At 36.2% G+C, this 13,522-nt stretch overlaps 1 protein-coding gene across 1 annotated transcript; it reads right to left on the bottom strand.

Moving 5' to 3' along the window:
• Nucleotides 1–41: 41 nt before the first annotated feature.
• On the bottom strand, nt 42–13,387 carry LOC108672572 (RING finger protein unkempt homolog). Its single transcript, XM_018160268.2, has 13 exons — nt 13,288–13,387; nt 12,975–13,184; nt 10,974–11,129; nt 10,368–10,564; nt 9,937–10,072; nt 9,318–9,520; nt 8,732–8,895; nt 7,935–8,460; nt 7,410–7,511; nt 6,665–6,864; nt 5,735–6,196; nt 5,267–5,440; nt 42–4,834 (listed from the first exon to the last, which is right to left on the bottom strand). The coding sequence occupies exons 1-13, from the start codon at nt 13,347–13,349 to the stop codon at nt 4,781–4,783; spliced, it is 2,646 nt and encodes an 881-aa protein (XP_018015757.1). The 5' UTR covers nt 13,350–13,387; the 3' UTR covers nt 42–4,780.
• Nucleotides 13,388–13,522: the final 135 nt, after the last annotated feature.

Raw genomic sequence — 13,522 nt, forward strand, 5'->3', positions numbered from 1 at the left:
TTTGCTCCTGATCATATACACAATAGGGGATCAATAGACAATTCAACTTTTGTATCGTTTCTTTTTAATAACATTAATATTAGGACTATTAAAAATTACAAAATAAAGCTAATAAATCGATTATTCTAAATAGTTAAAAATATACCGTTTCAAAGTTGCATTATACTTATAGATTGAAATTTGTTTCCCATTCCACTAAGTTCCAAAAAAGTATTTAGTATAAAGTATTATTTGGTTAGTTTCGGGACACTTCCTGCCGAATTCCGAGTCAGTATAATGCATGAATACCATAACAAGCGTTTTTAGTCTAGCTAAGGGGAGTAGTTTTCACGGACCTAATCAAGTACATTAAATAGTTTATCGTTTCTCACGAAGAGGAACACATCATGCACAAATTTAAATAGGAATTGGTTCACATAGAATTATTGGATTATTTTAAGTTAAAAATTACATATTACAAATTTGTAAGAGCTACACATCCAATGAAAAGAGATCGGCCACTCCATAAAACTTGGACAATATTCTAATATGTTATCGCCTGCTTTAGAGATTAATAACACTTCTAGGACTGCAATGTGTAGATCAACGAATCAATCAAAATTCGACCGTTACAGGTTAATCGTTTGATGATTAAATAATGGTTTTGAGTAAATGGCCTCTGAAACCAAGACTTTGAAGGTTGTTAACCGTGCAGAGAAGAGAAGTCCAAGGTTTTGAAATTATTTGGTCCGTTGTCCAAGGTTTTTCCAACGGGATTTGCAATGTATGATTAATTTAGGTTGGGAAAGAAGCAATAGTCTACTGAAGAAATCAATAAGCAAATAATAATAAATTTGTAGGCGCTAATATATTTGAACACAACGTCACCTGGGTGGTCAACAAGATCTATATCATTATTGCAGCCTAAACCATCAAGAAAATAAAAATTATAAATTAAACGGGGCTAACCCTAGAAACGGATTCGTTTACATTGTTTGCTCACGATTAGTTATTAGTTCACAAGGACAACAACGAGGCAACACACGAGCACGAGCATCAGCAATGCTGACCAGCCAGGATTAGAGGACCGGAGTAAGTAGTAGAGGAGAGGACCACGCAAAAAAATAACACCAAGAAATTCCTTTTGATAAGCACATGGAAATTAAGATGTCTGAGTTAAGACTCACTCGCATGTGGGAGGTTAGCAGTTGAGGACAGCTAGTCACAACAATTGCATTTATAACAAAATACATAAAGGAGAATTTGAGCATAAAATATGAAGTTTGATCGTTGAGCTACGACACTGATATGAAATAATGTGATTATTCTACGCCGCCATGTTGACATCATTTTTGAAATAATTGAAGAAATACCCATGTTCATTATTTCATTTGACGAGTTTAAATATCGAGAATATTGCTTAAAAAAGTATCTATGCAGTAACCGCCTTCAAAACATCGTTAGTTTTCAAACCGTGTAACTCAAAACCTCCTCTTTTGTATTAACAGTGAAATAAGCAATAAAGAATTTTCTCTCCAACTCCCATGCATAGACAATGACAACAAAATCCGATTCAAACATAAACCTAAATAAGAAGAGCACTTCAACAAATATCAAACTATAATGCATTATACAAATAAATAACCCTACAATTTGGTAGCCCGGTTTCATAAGAAAGAGGATAGAGATTTACGTAGCTAATCATACATTGATTATATATGATGTATAATTCTAGACATCTAATTTAGTATGCACTGCAGCAGTGATCTTTCATAATTGCGCTATACGGTTTTTTTGCACGACAGTATCAAGTAGAGCGCAGCAGTTTATTCCTCATAAGTTAAGTCAGTACAATGTACTGTTATTTTTAAAGTACAGCAGTTATAATGCTTCAACTAGTACTATGTTGTTAATTAGAACCAAATATTTGATGACCAACACCAGCACTTCAAAAAAGTTAGGCTCTTCAAGTTGGTTGCAGCGGTATTGATATGAAAATTGTAGACTTGAAATGGAATGAGGAAGTAAGATGTGAACAGCTTCATTTACTTAATTTCAGATTAAATTAAAGAGATGACAATAATGCCCATACATTCTCGTTTACAAATTTTCCAACATAGAAGTACAAAAATTAGGAATAAACACAAAAATACTGACGAAAATTGCACGGAAAACTACTCAAAAACAATAAATGCTAATAAATAACCAGCTCGTTATAAAAAGAAGAGCAGTTAGGAGATGAAGTTGTCTCACTCGCAACGTTGAAGCCGAAAGGCGAGGTTCAGAAGAGCCTATAAAAAGCGTTTTGAATTAGTAATGCGACTACCAGGAAATCTTTCCATCAATAGTGAAACGGGAATTTCGAGCCTTGTTTAAGAATTCGTGAATCACAAGTTTCAAGTTTTAACGATCAAATGACTAACCCAAGTTTTCAAATAAGAAAATTAGCCTACAGTATCTTGAGAGCCAAAAATTGTAGATAATTCAGAAAAAAAATTAAACTGGAAGAAAAGACAGTGCAAATTTCACGGTTGTAAAAGCATAAAAAATAAAAAATTCTTACTTTTATAGAATATCGCAACATTCAACATCTTAAAAAAATAACATAACACAAGAACAAAAGGGAAAATTTCACGAAGCAGCATGAAGGGTTCATCATATTAGCAAGACCTCGGACATGTTAAGAAGAAGACTCGTCAAAATGGTTGAGGGAAGCCTTCGAAAACGGCTACAAACAACACACACTCAGTCTCGCCAGCCACGGTTCAAATTATTACAAATACGACAATAAAGCTACAATTGAATATCCTAAATACACGACAGATAAGACAATTTATTTCTTCAGCAATTGCTACTATTTGTAACAGTTAAATAGGCCTTAATTACTTTTATCATAGAGCGAGTTGCACGGGGATACAACTATTGTCCAAGTGAAGAATATGTCGAGCAAATCGAATCAATTTATACTGAATGCAATCTGAGCTTCCACGTGATTCATTACTGCTGTGAAGCAAGCATTTTTGAACTTTGTATAATTACATGCTAGATAATATAAAAAGTACATTGAGTTTTTTCGCATCAAGGTTATTAGAAAACGAGATAGTAGCTTTCATTGGTCACAGAAGACGAATGGAAGGAATGTTTATTTTTTCTAAATATTAGATAAAATTCAATTATTTTGGCCGATTACCACCTCTATTCGATTAGGATTAAAGCATTTCTAAGATATGAATCATAAATCTACTTATTCGAGAGCATGAGAAACATTTGGCCCCTCATCAAAAGCATTCGATGATCGCTTCTGAGGTTCAAACGGCTACGGAGGCTAAAAATTAAAATAGAATTACATAAACTAAAGCAGTCACATGCCGTCGCCAGGCATTCATGAGAAGTCCGAGGCAAGACAAGGTAACGAAGATGATCTTAATAGAAATATGCGAGCATAAGATCTCCATCTGAATTCCTTATAAGAACGATTTGCACGTTACAGGTGCACATTTGCGAATGGTAAAGCAGTAGGTACGCTATGCTTGAGAGATTCTACACTAGGCTACTTTAACGGGTCACAAACAGCCCTAATCTTTCCAAGTTAACACTAGATAATAATTTACGCATCACCGCTATTATTTAGACACCAAATTTACGTGGCAGTTATTATTTAAATGTGAAGAATGCAAGGGAGTTCCAAGACAAATGCACATTTTTCATTATTGAGCGCGAATAGAGAAATTTATTCTAGGTTAACAGCAGTTCCCACCACGAATAAAAATTAGAGGATGTATCACGTTGTAAAAAAGCTAGAATTTACTTCTACATTTCACAACAAAAAACACCGCAATACACTCAAAGATCTAAAAAGATGTTCCTGAAAACTTCAGGACAAGTCCAAATTCAAATTAGCCTTATTAAAAAGAGAGAGTTTGCTACGATTACAATTTGAGACCAACGATGGGAGTTTGGAAGCAGACATATTATCCGAGTGCAGTTGGCCGCTAAGGTGTTCTTCTGTCATTTTAATCAAAACTCGCAACTCAAGAAAGGAAGAAATTCTTCAGTTACACACATCTTAGCCTTGGCAAGACGAGAATCTGAAATACAACCGGGGAAAAACAACGTCCATTCCTGAACACGATGTATTTTACCGACAGCAAATTGGCGGTCAGTTCACATAAGCCCGTGAGGCGAAATGCGGCTTGGAGGTTCAATTAACCCAGGGGTGTTTCATACGAGCGGTAAATTGGTTGAATTGCACAAAAATCTAAACACGGTTTGTAAATTCTCCTTTCTTTGTTCTTATTTGGCCAAAGGTCTACATTGCACAGCAATGCGGGTATTCATAGAAAACAGGTACAAGCTACACACATACACAGCGATTTAATTATACAGCTTTTCCCGAAGGTCGGGCCTTAGAAATGCATCAGTTTGAATCAATTAGGAGACAGAGAGCGTTGGCAGACTGACAGAACGTCTATATACGTGATACTGGATACGTATAATCTCAACTTTTCACCAAACAATTGGTCAGTCAATCACGATAACTGATAGATTTGATGCCCGAAAATAAAAAGGCCCCCAAAATCGCGGAAATTCGGTTTGAAACCGCTTATAATTTGGATCAAATTGAGTTCCGCATCGCTATTCTATTCAACTAAAAGCAAATGAGAATACCTGAAACAACGATATTTTCTGTACCACAATACGATAGTCTGATAATAAATTGCAGTGATTGACTGATGTCTCGGAAGGTAGAAAAGCAACGGAATAAATACAAAGAAGAGCAGCCATACAACGACGCCTGGCGTTACCAGTTCGGCACCTTCGACCATTCGGCTGGTAGTGAAATGTTGTTCAGAGCCTGAAATTCAGGGAAGATGTTATAAAAATAGAAAGTATTCTAATGTCATTAGGAAAAGTTACTTTACTAAATGTAGAATATCAAAAAAGATTAAAATTAATCAACTTATTATTGCGTTGAGGAGTTGCACTGATTATTTGTTCATAAAATTTTGCAGTAATTCGTTTAATATTCTTGAAAAGTTACGATCAAGATAATAATGTAGGCACACATACAAAGAATAACCAGGTGACATGTAATGTAATTTATAAAACATTCCCACTGCAGGAATAATTCAGTAGGAGAACCCATGGACGGCTTCAGCTGAACTTACAAATAAAAATAGACGATCTTCAAAAACTGCTGCCTTACATGCAGAATGAACTCAAATTTAAACAACACGCCATTCGTAGAATGGCGTGTTGTTTTTATTCAGTAGCCACAGAACAGTACCTTATCTACGGCCTCAGCATCCGAGTGTAGCTTGGAGCTGAGCTGCTGCAAGACGTGTCTGGGCAGCTGGTCGATATCAGTGAGCGGGTTGAGTACTTGCACGTACGGCGCGAGCGTCTTGCCTGCCCTGCACGCCTCCAGCTCCTGCTGCGCCGCGCTCAGCTTTGTAAGTAGCTGAAATAACAATTTTTTATTTCTATTTTCAAATAAATAATGACAATTTTCATAATTTCGCATACGGCAATGGCGCTGATATTGTTTTGAACATGCAAATGATTATCAGTTGGGCCTGCTTTGGGTTATACATGAAAATCACTCAAAACATCCTACCTAAGAGTGATGAAAGCAAAATAATCATCTAGTAGCCATTACATAAGCTATATCCGGGCTACATAATTCATGTCCGAACATTCAAGTAGAAAATTACAAAAAGTTTTCTTGCTATGGTCTCAAGGATGACAGGGTTACCTCTTCTCTGGCTTGTTCAGAAGCTTTGATTTTCCTGTTGGCCTCGTCGACTTCTCTTTTCCAAGCCTCACAAGCAGTCCTAGCTTGGGCGATGCCCTCTTCCCAGGATGCCAGTTTGGCTCTGTTTGTGATGAGCTCATCTCTCATTCTCCAAATATCAGAGTTGGTAGCACCTCCATTGCCATTATTTGTGTGGAATAGAAGAGGCGACTGCGATAGAACAGAGCTCTGATGCGGAGACATACTTGACATGCCCATTGAGGCGCTATGGAAATTGTTGAAGAGACTTGGGGCTGAGGTGACGCTTGTGTTGCCTAACGTAGGCGCTTCAAAAAGGTGATTGCTGGAGCCGCTGCCAGGAGCTGCTGACTGTGAAATGGTTTGACTGAAACCAGCGCCCGCGTTGGTCGTAACGCCGCCGCTGCCATTAGTGGCGCGAAGGAACGCTGCAGTGAAGTTGTTCTGCAAAAGGAATGAATCAGACGTTATTTTTTTAGTACTGGGCAGTCTTAAAATCCAGCTTCATATACTGTTATTACAAATAAAAGTGGAGCGCTTCATGCAAAGAACATAGCACCAGATATAAGATGTAATTATATAAGCTTCATTATGCAAGTAGGTGTGCTCCACAGCATTTACCTAAAACATACGTTAGCTATTGGTACATACCAACAGGAGCAATGTGATAGCAAAAAACAATAACATTTCATCAGGATCGTAGATTTTTTTAGCCCTAAATACACTTGTAGCTTAGTACGTGAAACTCAGTGCTTCTTCAAGAAATAATTAATGCCGCTATTGCATCTGTTCTCATGAAAATTCAAACAATTTGGTGTAATAGTAAAACAAACTCGAATAGAAGGAGACGTCAAAGACCAAGTATTTAAAAATAGACTACAAAATATAAAGAGAATTAATTGAGAACTTTACTTGGTCCATGGAGTTAGTGGAATGGAGAAACGAAGCATGTGGGTTGAAGGCATTAGACGAGGGTGAGGACGAGAGTTGCTGGTGGTTGGAGACGACGCTGGAGAGGCTGGCGAGCAGCGAGGAGCGCTCTTGGAAGCTGTTGACGGGACCAACGCTCGACTTGCCAGGGATTGTGACGGGCGTACTGCCGCTGATTAGGCCTGAATAATCGTAATCCATACAAAAAGAACGTGTAACAGAAATAGTCTTTCTCTATTCAACAGCCTTTACCAATCACGAAATCATATCCCAAACTTTTCTACTTTGATGTCAATAGTACTAATGCCATTGAATTGAAGATTAAAAAAGTTGCCAAAACCATTAAGATGAAAAGAGAATGAATTGAAAATTAAAAAAGTTGCCGAAACCATTAAGATGAAAAGAGAAGATTACAAATATTATTGGAGCCTTGTGATTTCATCAGATAATTGACAGCTTGAGCAGAAATTTTGCTGCAGGTACGAGTAGACCCGTAGTGTTGTAGAAAAATCTAACAACCCAAAAACATGTGGCTTAATAACTTGTATTTAAAAATTTGTATATAAACAAGTTATTATCATACAATGTAATGAATGGATTACAACTTAAAACGCTTGCATTTCAGAGACGCGATCGAACGTTATCACTCGGTAACTTGAAGGGTGTGACTATACTTGAACAGAGTTAGTTAAGATGCTAAATATATATACGTACAACTATTGCTCACCTGATGACGCTAGCCCAGTATTCAAAGACGAGGATATAGAATTGAATTCAGGGTCAATAGCAGCTGAGAGGTCTGCTAAACTCAGCTCATCTAAAGCATTGCCTGCAAAAAGAGAACAAGATTATATAAGATTGAGAGCAACAAATGCAATAAGAACTGCCTAATATTAAAAAAAATTACAGGAATGAATATCAAATTTACCGCAGCAAAAAATAAACCTAAAACAAATTTAATCACAGAGAATAAAGAGATAACCAAAGAAAAAAAATCAAGAGGCAATATTATTCACACTTAATATGATGAGATAGCAGACATTACATTTCAAGAATTTCCCACACGAGATTCACGATTACAATTCAACTGAGAAGGCAATTATTTAATAGAAATCTACTGAATTACTGTGGTTGATCCTAAAACTCATTAAGCAAGATAATTAGACCCGCCTAAGCGCGTTTGAAGCAAAATTGCACTTTTTACTGAAAATTACAAGCAACTACTTTAATATAATAAGTATAGTAAACTTACCCACAACAGATTCGACGGTATTGCTAGTTGGATAAAACGGAGCAGCTAGAGGCGACACGGTGCTGGCTATAGATGACATGACACTGCCACATCCTACTAGGTTGCTGCCTGCAAACGAGCTATTCAGAACTCCATTACTTAAAACGCTAGAATTTGATCCACTAATATTTCCAGAAAATAAAGAATTGCTGCTTCCCGGAGGGTTGGTTTTTCTTTTCAACTTCTCCAGTGCCTCTAAAGTGTTCCTATCGGCAGCATTCTCTTTGGCAGCAAGCTGTTTCTTGAGGTTGGTCTCTGTTTCTCTTTCAGATCCAGGAGCCTTGAGGTAACTATTGTTCTGTGGAGGAGGATTGTGCATAGCAAAAATGCTCGAGTGATCCTTGTTTGGCAAGATATTGGAATTGATGGAGCTTCCTGAGAAATGTCGGGATTTGCTGCCTATTGGAGGCATTGCATTGCTTAAGTGAGACGGACTGATGAATCCATTGCTTGTGATCCGTGGTGACTCCGTCATACCGCTTGTACCCTGCGGCAAATTACATGCAGCTCAAGTTATTATGTAGTTCAATTGTCAAGTTAATCGAAACATAATAAGTTGGCTCAGGACTTGCAAAGCAAAAGAAGTTTGGGGTTCTCTATCTTAAATCAAATAACTTGAACTTTGAAGCATGTTCAGTGGTTCAAATTTAATCTATAGAAACATGAACTCAACATTGCTGAGTCCTGAAATGGTACGGTGTAGTGGTTCCCATTATACCATCAACAAAAATTGATCCATATTCCAGCAAATTAATTACCTGGGATGAGTTTTTAGAGTTCTCTGAGGATGGCATGGGTGGATTAGAAGTAGAGGGCGAGGTGAGAGGGTTGTCAGGAGGGAGGGCGGACTGCAGGATGTCAGCTAGACTCGTGCCAGTGCAGTTCTCATTTGCTGCCGTCTCACGCACTGCTGTCATCTCCTCTGCAAATTCAAACATTGATGAAATCATGATGCTATTTATTAATTGGAGAGAATTTCAAACTATTTGATGGATTTAATCTATTATTTTTGAGCTCAAATCAATTATTGGACAAGATTATCTAAAAACACCACGTTTACTTTTATTTTTGATATATAAAAATGTTAGAAGTGAACCTAACGATTGGATAAATTTAAAAATTATTTTAAATCTTCAAGACAAGGTGAAGTAATTCAAATAAAGTTATAATTAGTACATACTAACAATTTTGACAGATTGATATTTAATCAGTCATACAAATTAACACGACGGTATCAAAACAAAGTAACCTTTATTATCTCGACACACAGAAGCAGTAACTAGGTAACTAGATGATACAATTTAGCATCAATTTAAAAAACCCTAGGCGTTAACAGGCACTCACGGTCAATGTGAGCGAAGGCGCAAAAGACGCCTCTTGGACAGTAGCCAGTCTGCTGAATGTCATTGCATTTACTGCTCTTGTAAATCTCAGGATGGAACTGCTGCTCGGTGCGTGTGTGGCAATACTGGCACGAGTCCCCACTCTCACAGTTGCTAGGTTCACCCCACTCATCACTGTGCTTTACATTTGGGCAAGCCGTTGATCTAGAATAGAAAAAAAATGACAATTTGATTCAGAAAATATATAAATCAGAGAGAAGTGAAAAGAAAGTATCTCTACAAAAACTAGCTTCGAGACATGCACATAAACATAATAGGACTTTTCTTTGATGCATTGAAAAATACATATATACAAAATTCCTGAACATAAAGTACACAAGAAGTAGTTGGTGATACTGGTCTTGTTTACTCTATCATAAAACACTTGAAATACATTATCTTGAATAAAGAAAAAAGGAGGAAATAAATAAAAAGGCGTAAAGGCACTGGTTTTAAATATAAACAGAAGTTTGTATGTAATATGAGGCAGCAAAATCAGATCCCTAAATAGAAGTATTATTAACAATTAAAACAATGATGGGCAATTTAACATTAATGCCAACTACTTAGTTAGTACTAACCTGTACTTATATTTTTTAGGAGGTCTCCTTCGATCTCTAGAATTGTGATACTGTGGACATGCATAACCCTGACGACAGAGGCGTGGGGGCCGTTTGCATTGCTCAGTTTTGTAATTGGCCAACACAAATGCTGTGTCTGCAACAGGGTTAGATTTATTAGTACAGTTCACATAATACAGACATGTCTATTAATCATAATATTTACCTATCTTTATAAATTTTTAATTGTCTTCATTAACTGTAAACACTGGTATATATATTAACTCCTTTAATATGCCCAACTGAAGCTGGAGGGATTGGAGCTTATGATGAAACTTTAGCTAATACAGTATTGACTATTTTCAGAAAATAAATCAATGTCTTCAGTGAAACCAACTAAACACTTTCAAATAGCAGGTAATGAATCAAAATTTGAAGATGATCATGCTTACCTTGCCACCTAGGATCATCATTAACCATATTTCTCTCTTTATCTAAACTATTTGGAACAACTCCTCCGTTGGGACCGCCTGGGCTGCCTCCGTTGACGGATAATGAGCTGTCTTGCATCAGCAGCTGCTGCACACCCTCAGCTGTGAGCCCGCCTTCCAAACCCTGGTGTAGCTCACGCAGATCATAAACTGCTGGTCTGCACACAAGTAATAACATCGCAAAATGAATTTGAAAATTGAGTGTTTTATTCTAATGATGGGGATGATCTGTGATGTAATTGTTCTACATTCATTGAATGCAACATTTCAAAAGCTCACTTGAAAACCAAACCTAGATGGGGTGTGCAGGTGTTAATGAAGAGCAATGCTAGAACAGCACAAGATCAATCAAAATACTCAAAATTTCCATTTTGATTCAGAGGATTTTAAAAAAACTGTGACAGCATTATTGACATGCATAATAAATCTACAAATGCACAATTGAAAAATTTGACACAATTTGATGATACATAATGATGATGCATCATTCTCCTAGAATAAAGACAAAATTTTCAAAGCAAAAGTATCTTTTTAAACATGAATAATAGGAGTTATAAAAGAACTTGCCTGACATCTTCTACACCATGGGCAAATGCACAATGAGCTCCATTTTTGACACAGAAACCTCTGACATCTGTGTCATGAACACACATGCCAGTCTTATAATAGCGTAGATGATAGCGGCGTTCAGTGTCCCCAGCAGTGCGGTGCAGGAATGGGCAGCTAGAAAAAAAAGCAGCATAAGCTCTATCTGGTATTAGAAGCAATATATAGGTGATAAAGTTTACATAACTTATTCAACCTATGTTTGCAAATATAAAATATATATAATTTGAATAATTAGTACTAAATGGAGGAGAGAAAGATCTGGAACAAATCTAGTTGAATTATCTCAATAATTAGATGCATGTAAATAAGTTCACATTTAGCTTATGAGATGCTTTAGCTCAAAAACCTCATCTTCTACACATGGACCTAAACAATAAAAATCTTATACATGTAGTGTGATAATTAACAAAGATACTAAAAACTTAATAACAACAAACAGCAGAGATTTAATTAACTGGTCTTCAAAACTTTGAATCCATGACAGAACTGCTGGTCTCACCTCCATACCATTCAGATTTTGTGATGTTCAATATTTGCTCTTAGGAGATTCAATGCTCAGTACAACTTTATTTCAACTATATACACCTAAATTGTCCAGTTTTGTAACTACTTCAGGAATATAGGAACCAGTTGCATGTTTGCATCTCTTGACCAATTTCGAGACTTTGCTTAATTTCTACAATTTAAGAATAAAATTATTATTGGGATAGAAGATGAAAAGAATAAACAATCCTAATGTAATAAAAGGTACTTTCTGCGGTCTGCATACACCAGATTAAAAACACTGCTACACAAAATCATGTACTCTAGTAAATATAAACTTCAAGTTTTCAACTTGAACAAAAAACCTTTGAACCATAATATTTTATTGTGCTTGGAATTATTGACTTATATTAGTGACTAAATTTTTCCAAACCCTATGAAAAATGGACATTAAGCTCAGAATTAGAAGGTGTCTTAAAGTAAATATGGCAAAATATATTCACTGCATATATTTATTAGCTTAAAAGATTGTAATGATTACATGAATGTTTGTCTTCAAACATGCAAATATTTCTCTTTCAAATGGAAATAGCAAAATACAAGGTCAAGATGACTTAAATGTCTCATAGGAATTGCAAAATCATGATCTACTTTCTGGTCCATGTTCAATTAGATCAAAAAGATGGTAGTTTTATAATTTTTTACTTCATTGTTATTTTATATATAGTTTAATATTTTAACCTCCAAGTGGCATAAACTAAATAATTATTAAAAAAATATTTTTGCACATAATTGAATATTGCATAGTCTTGTGTTTCAAATGGAATGGCTCAAGATTGAATATTTGCTTATGTGAAATCTTACTAATGCAAAACCTTGCAATGAGACAGAATGCCCGTAATAAAAACCACTAACTTGAGCCTTCCAATATCAAGCTATCAGATGCTAATGAATACCTCATCGTTAGGTGCAAATATCAGGCAGCAGTGAGCAGCACTCAGCAGGCTTAGCCTTGCCCTTAGCCATCAGCATTTTACAAACAAAGCTACGTTTTTCATAAGTAGCTACGAGTACGTAGGTATTCAAATGTGTGAAAATTATTCTCAATAGCTGAAGCAGAAGCCATTGCCAGCATCTATGACCAGTGTTAATACATTTTAGTCCGTCTCATAACGCAGAATTGAAACATAACTTAATTGTCATTTATAACTAGGGCGAAAGAGACTTTGTTTACAAACACCAGGCGACCACACCCCCTCACCCTCTTTCTTTGTTCCGAAATCTGAAGACAGATTCGTTTTTTCAGGCGATTAAAATGAAGCGTGATGATATGAAAAGGAATACTTCATGCAAATTTAAAAAATTTAAAATAATTTCGAAGTAAAATAACATACAAATCGTAAGAATTGTTATAAAAATTACGTGAAAAACCCGCGAAAGGGATGATGCGATCGCGATGGCAGCTACAGTACTCACTCGTCTCCGTCGGGACATATTCCAGTGTTTTCGTCGAACTTTGTACAATAGTTATCAGGTGAATAATTAAATGATCCATCTCTTTTTCGAATTGGCCGCCGTCTACGTTGGTTGAGGAAGTGCCAATGAAAACAGGTGTAAGGACGATGTTGCGTACATTTGTGTTGAAGGAATAGTGGACATTGCTCCACTCGAAATTCCTTTAAATACCTGCCCAAAGACACAAACATTAATCAATTTCAACTCGAACTCTTCGTAATATTAGGCACTATCACCAATGATTCACTTTCATATCACAAATTTCATCACGTACGAATAATGCACTGGTTTTTCAGGCTGTGTAGTCCATAAAGATTTACTATCTTGCGACTTCATTTTGTTTTGTTTTCATACTACTGACTGTTCGCGCATCCTCTCTGCGCAACTTCAAACGTCACTCATACGTCACAAAAATAGTCAAATGAATAACTTTTTATTTTGGAAATTTTCATTGTAAACAATAATTCAGGATTTTTATGTTGATTTTTCATCGATGTTAAATATTTTTT

Source organism: Hyalella azteca, unplaced genomic scaffold (genome assembly GCF_000764305.2).
Source record: "Hyalella azteca isolate HAZT.00-mixed unplaced genomic scaffold, Hazt_2.0.2 contig3603, whole genome shotgun sequence".
NCBI classification, from domain to species: Eukaryota; Metazoa; Arthropoda; class Malacostraca; order Amphipoda; family Hyalellidae; genus Hyalella; species Hyalella azteca.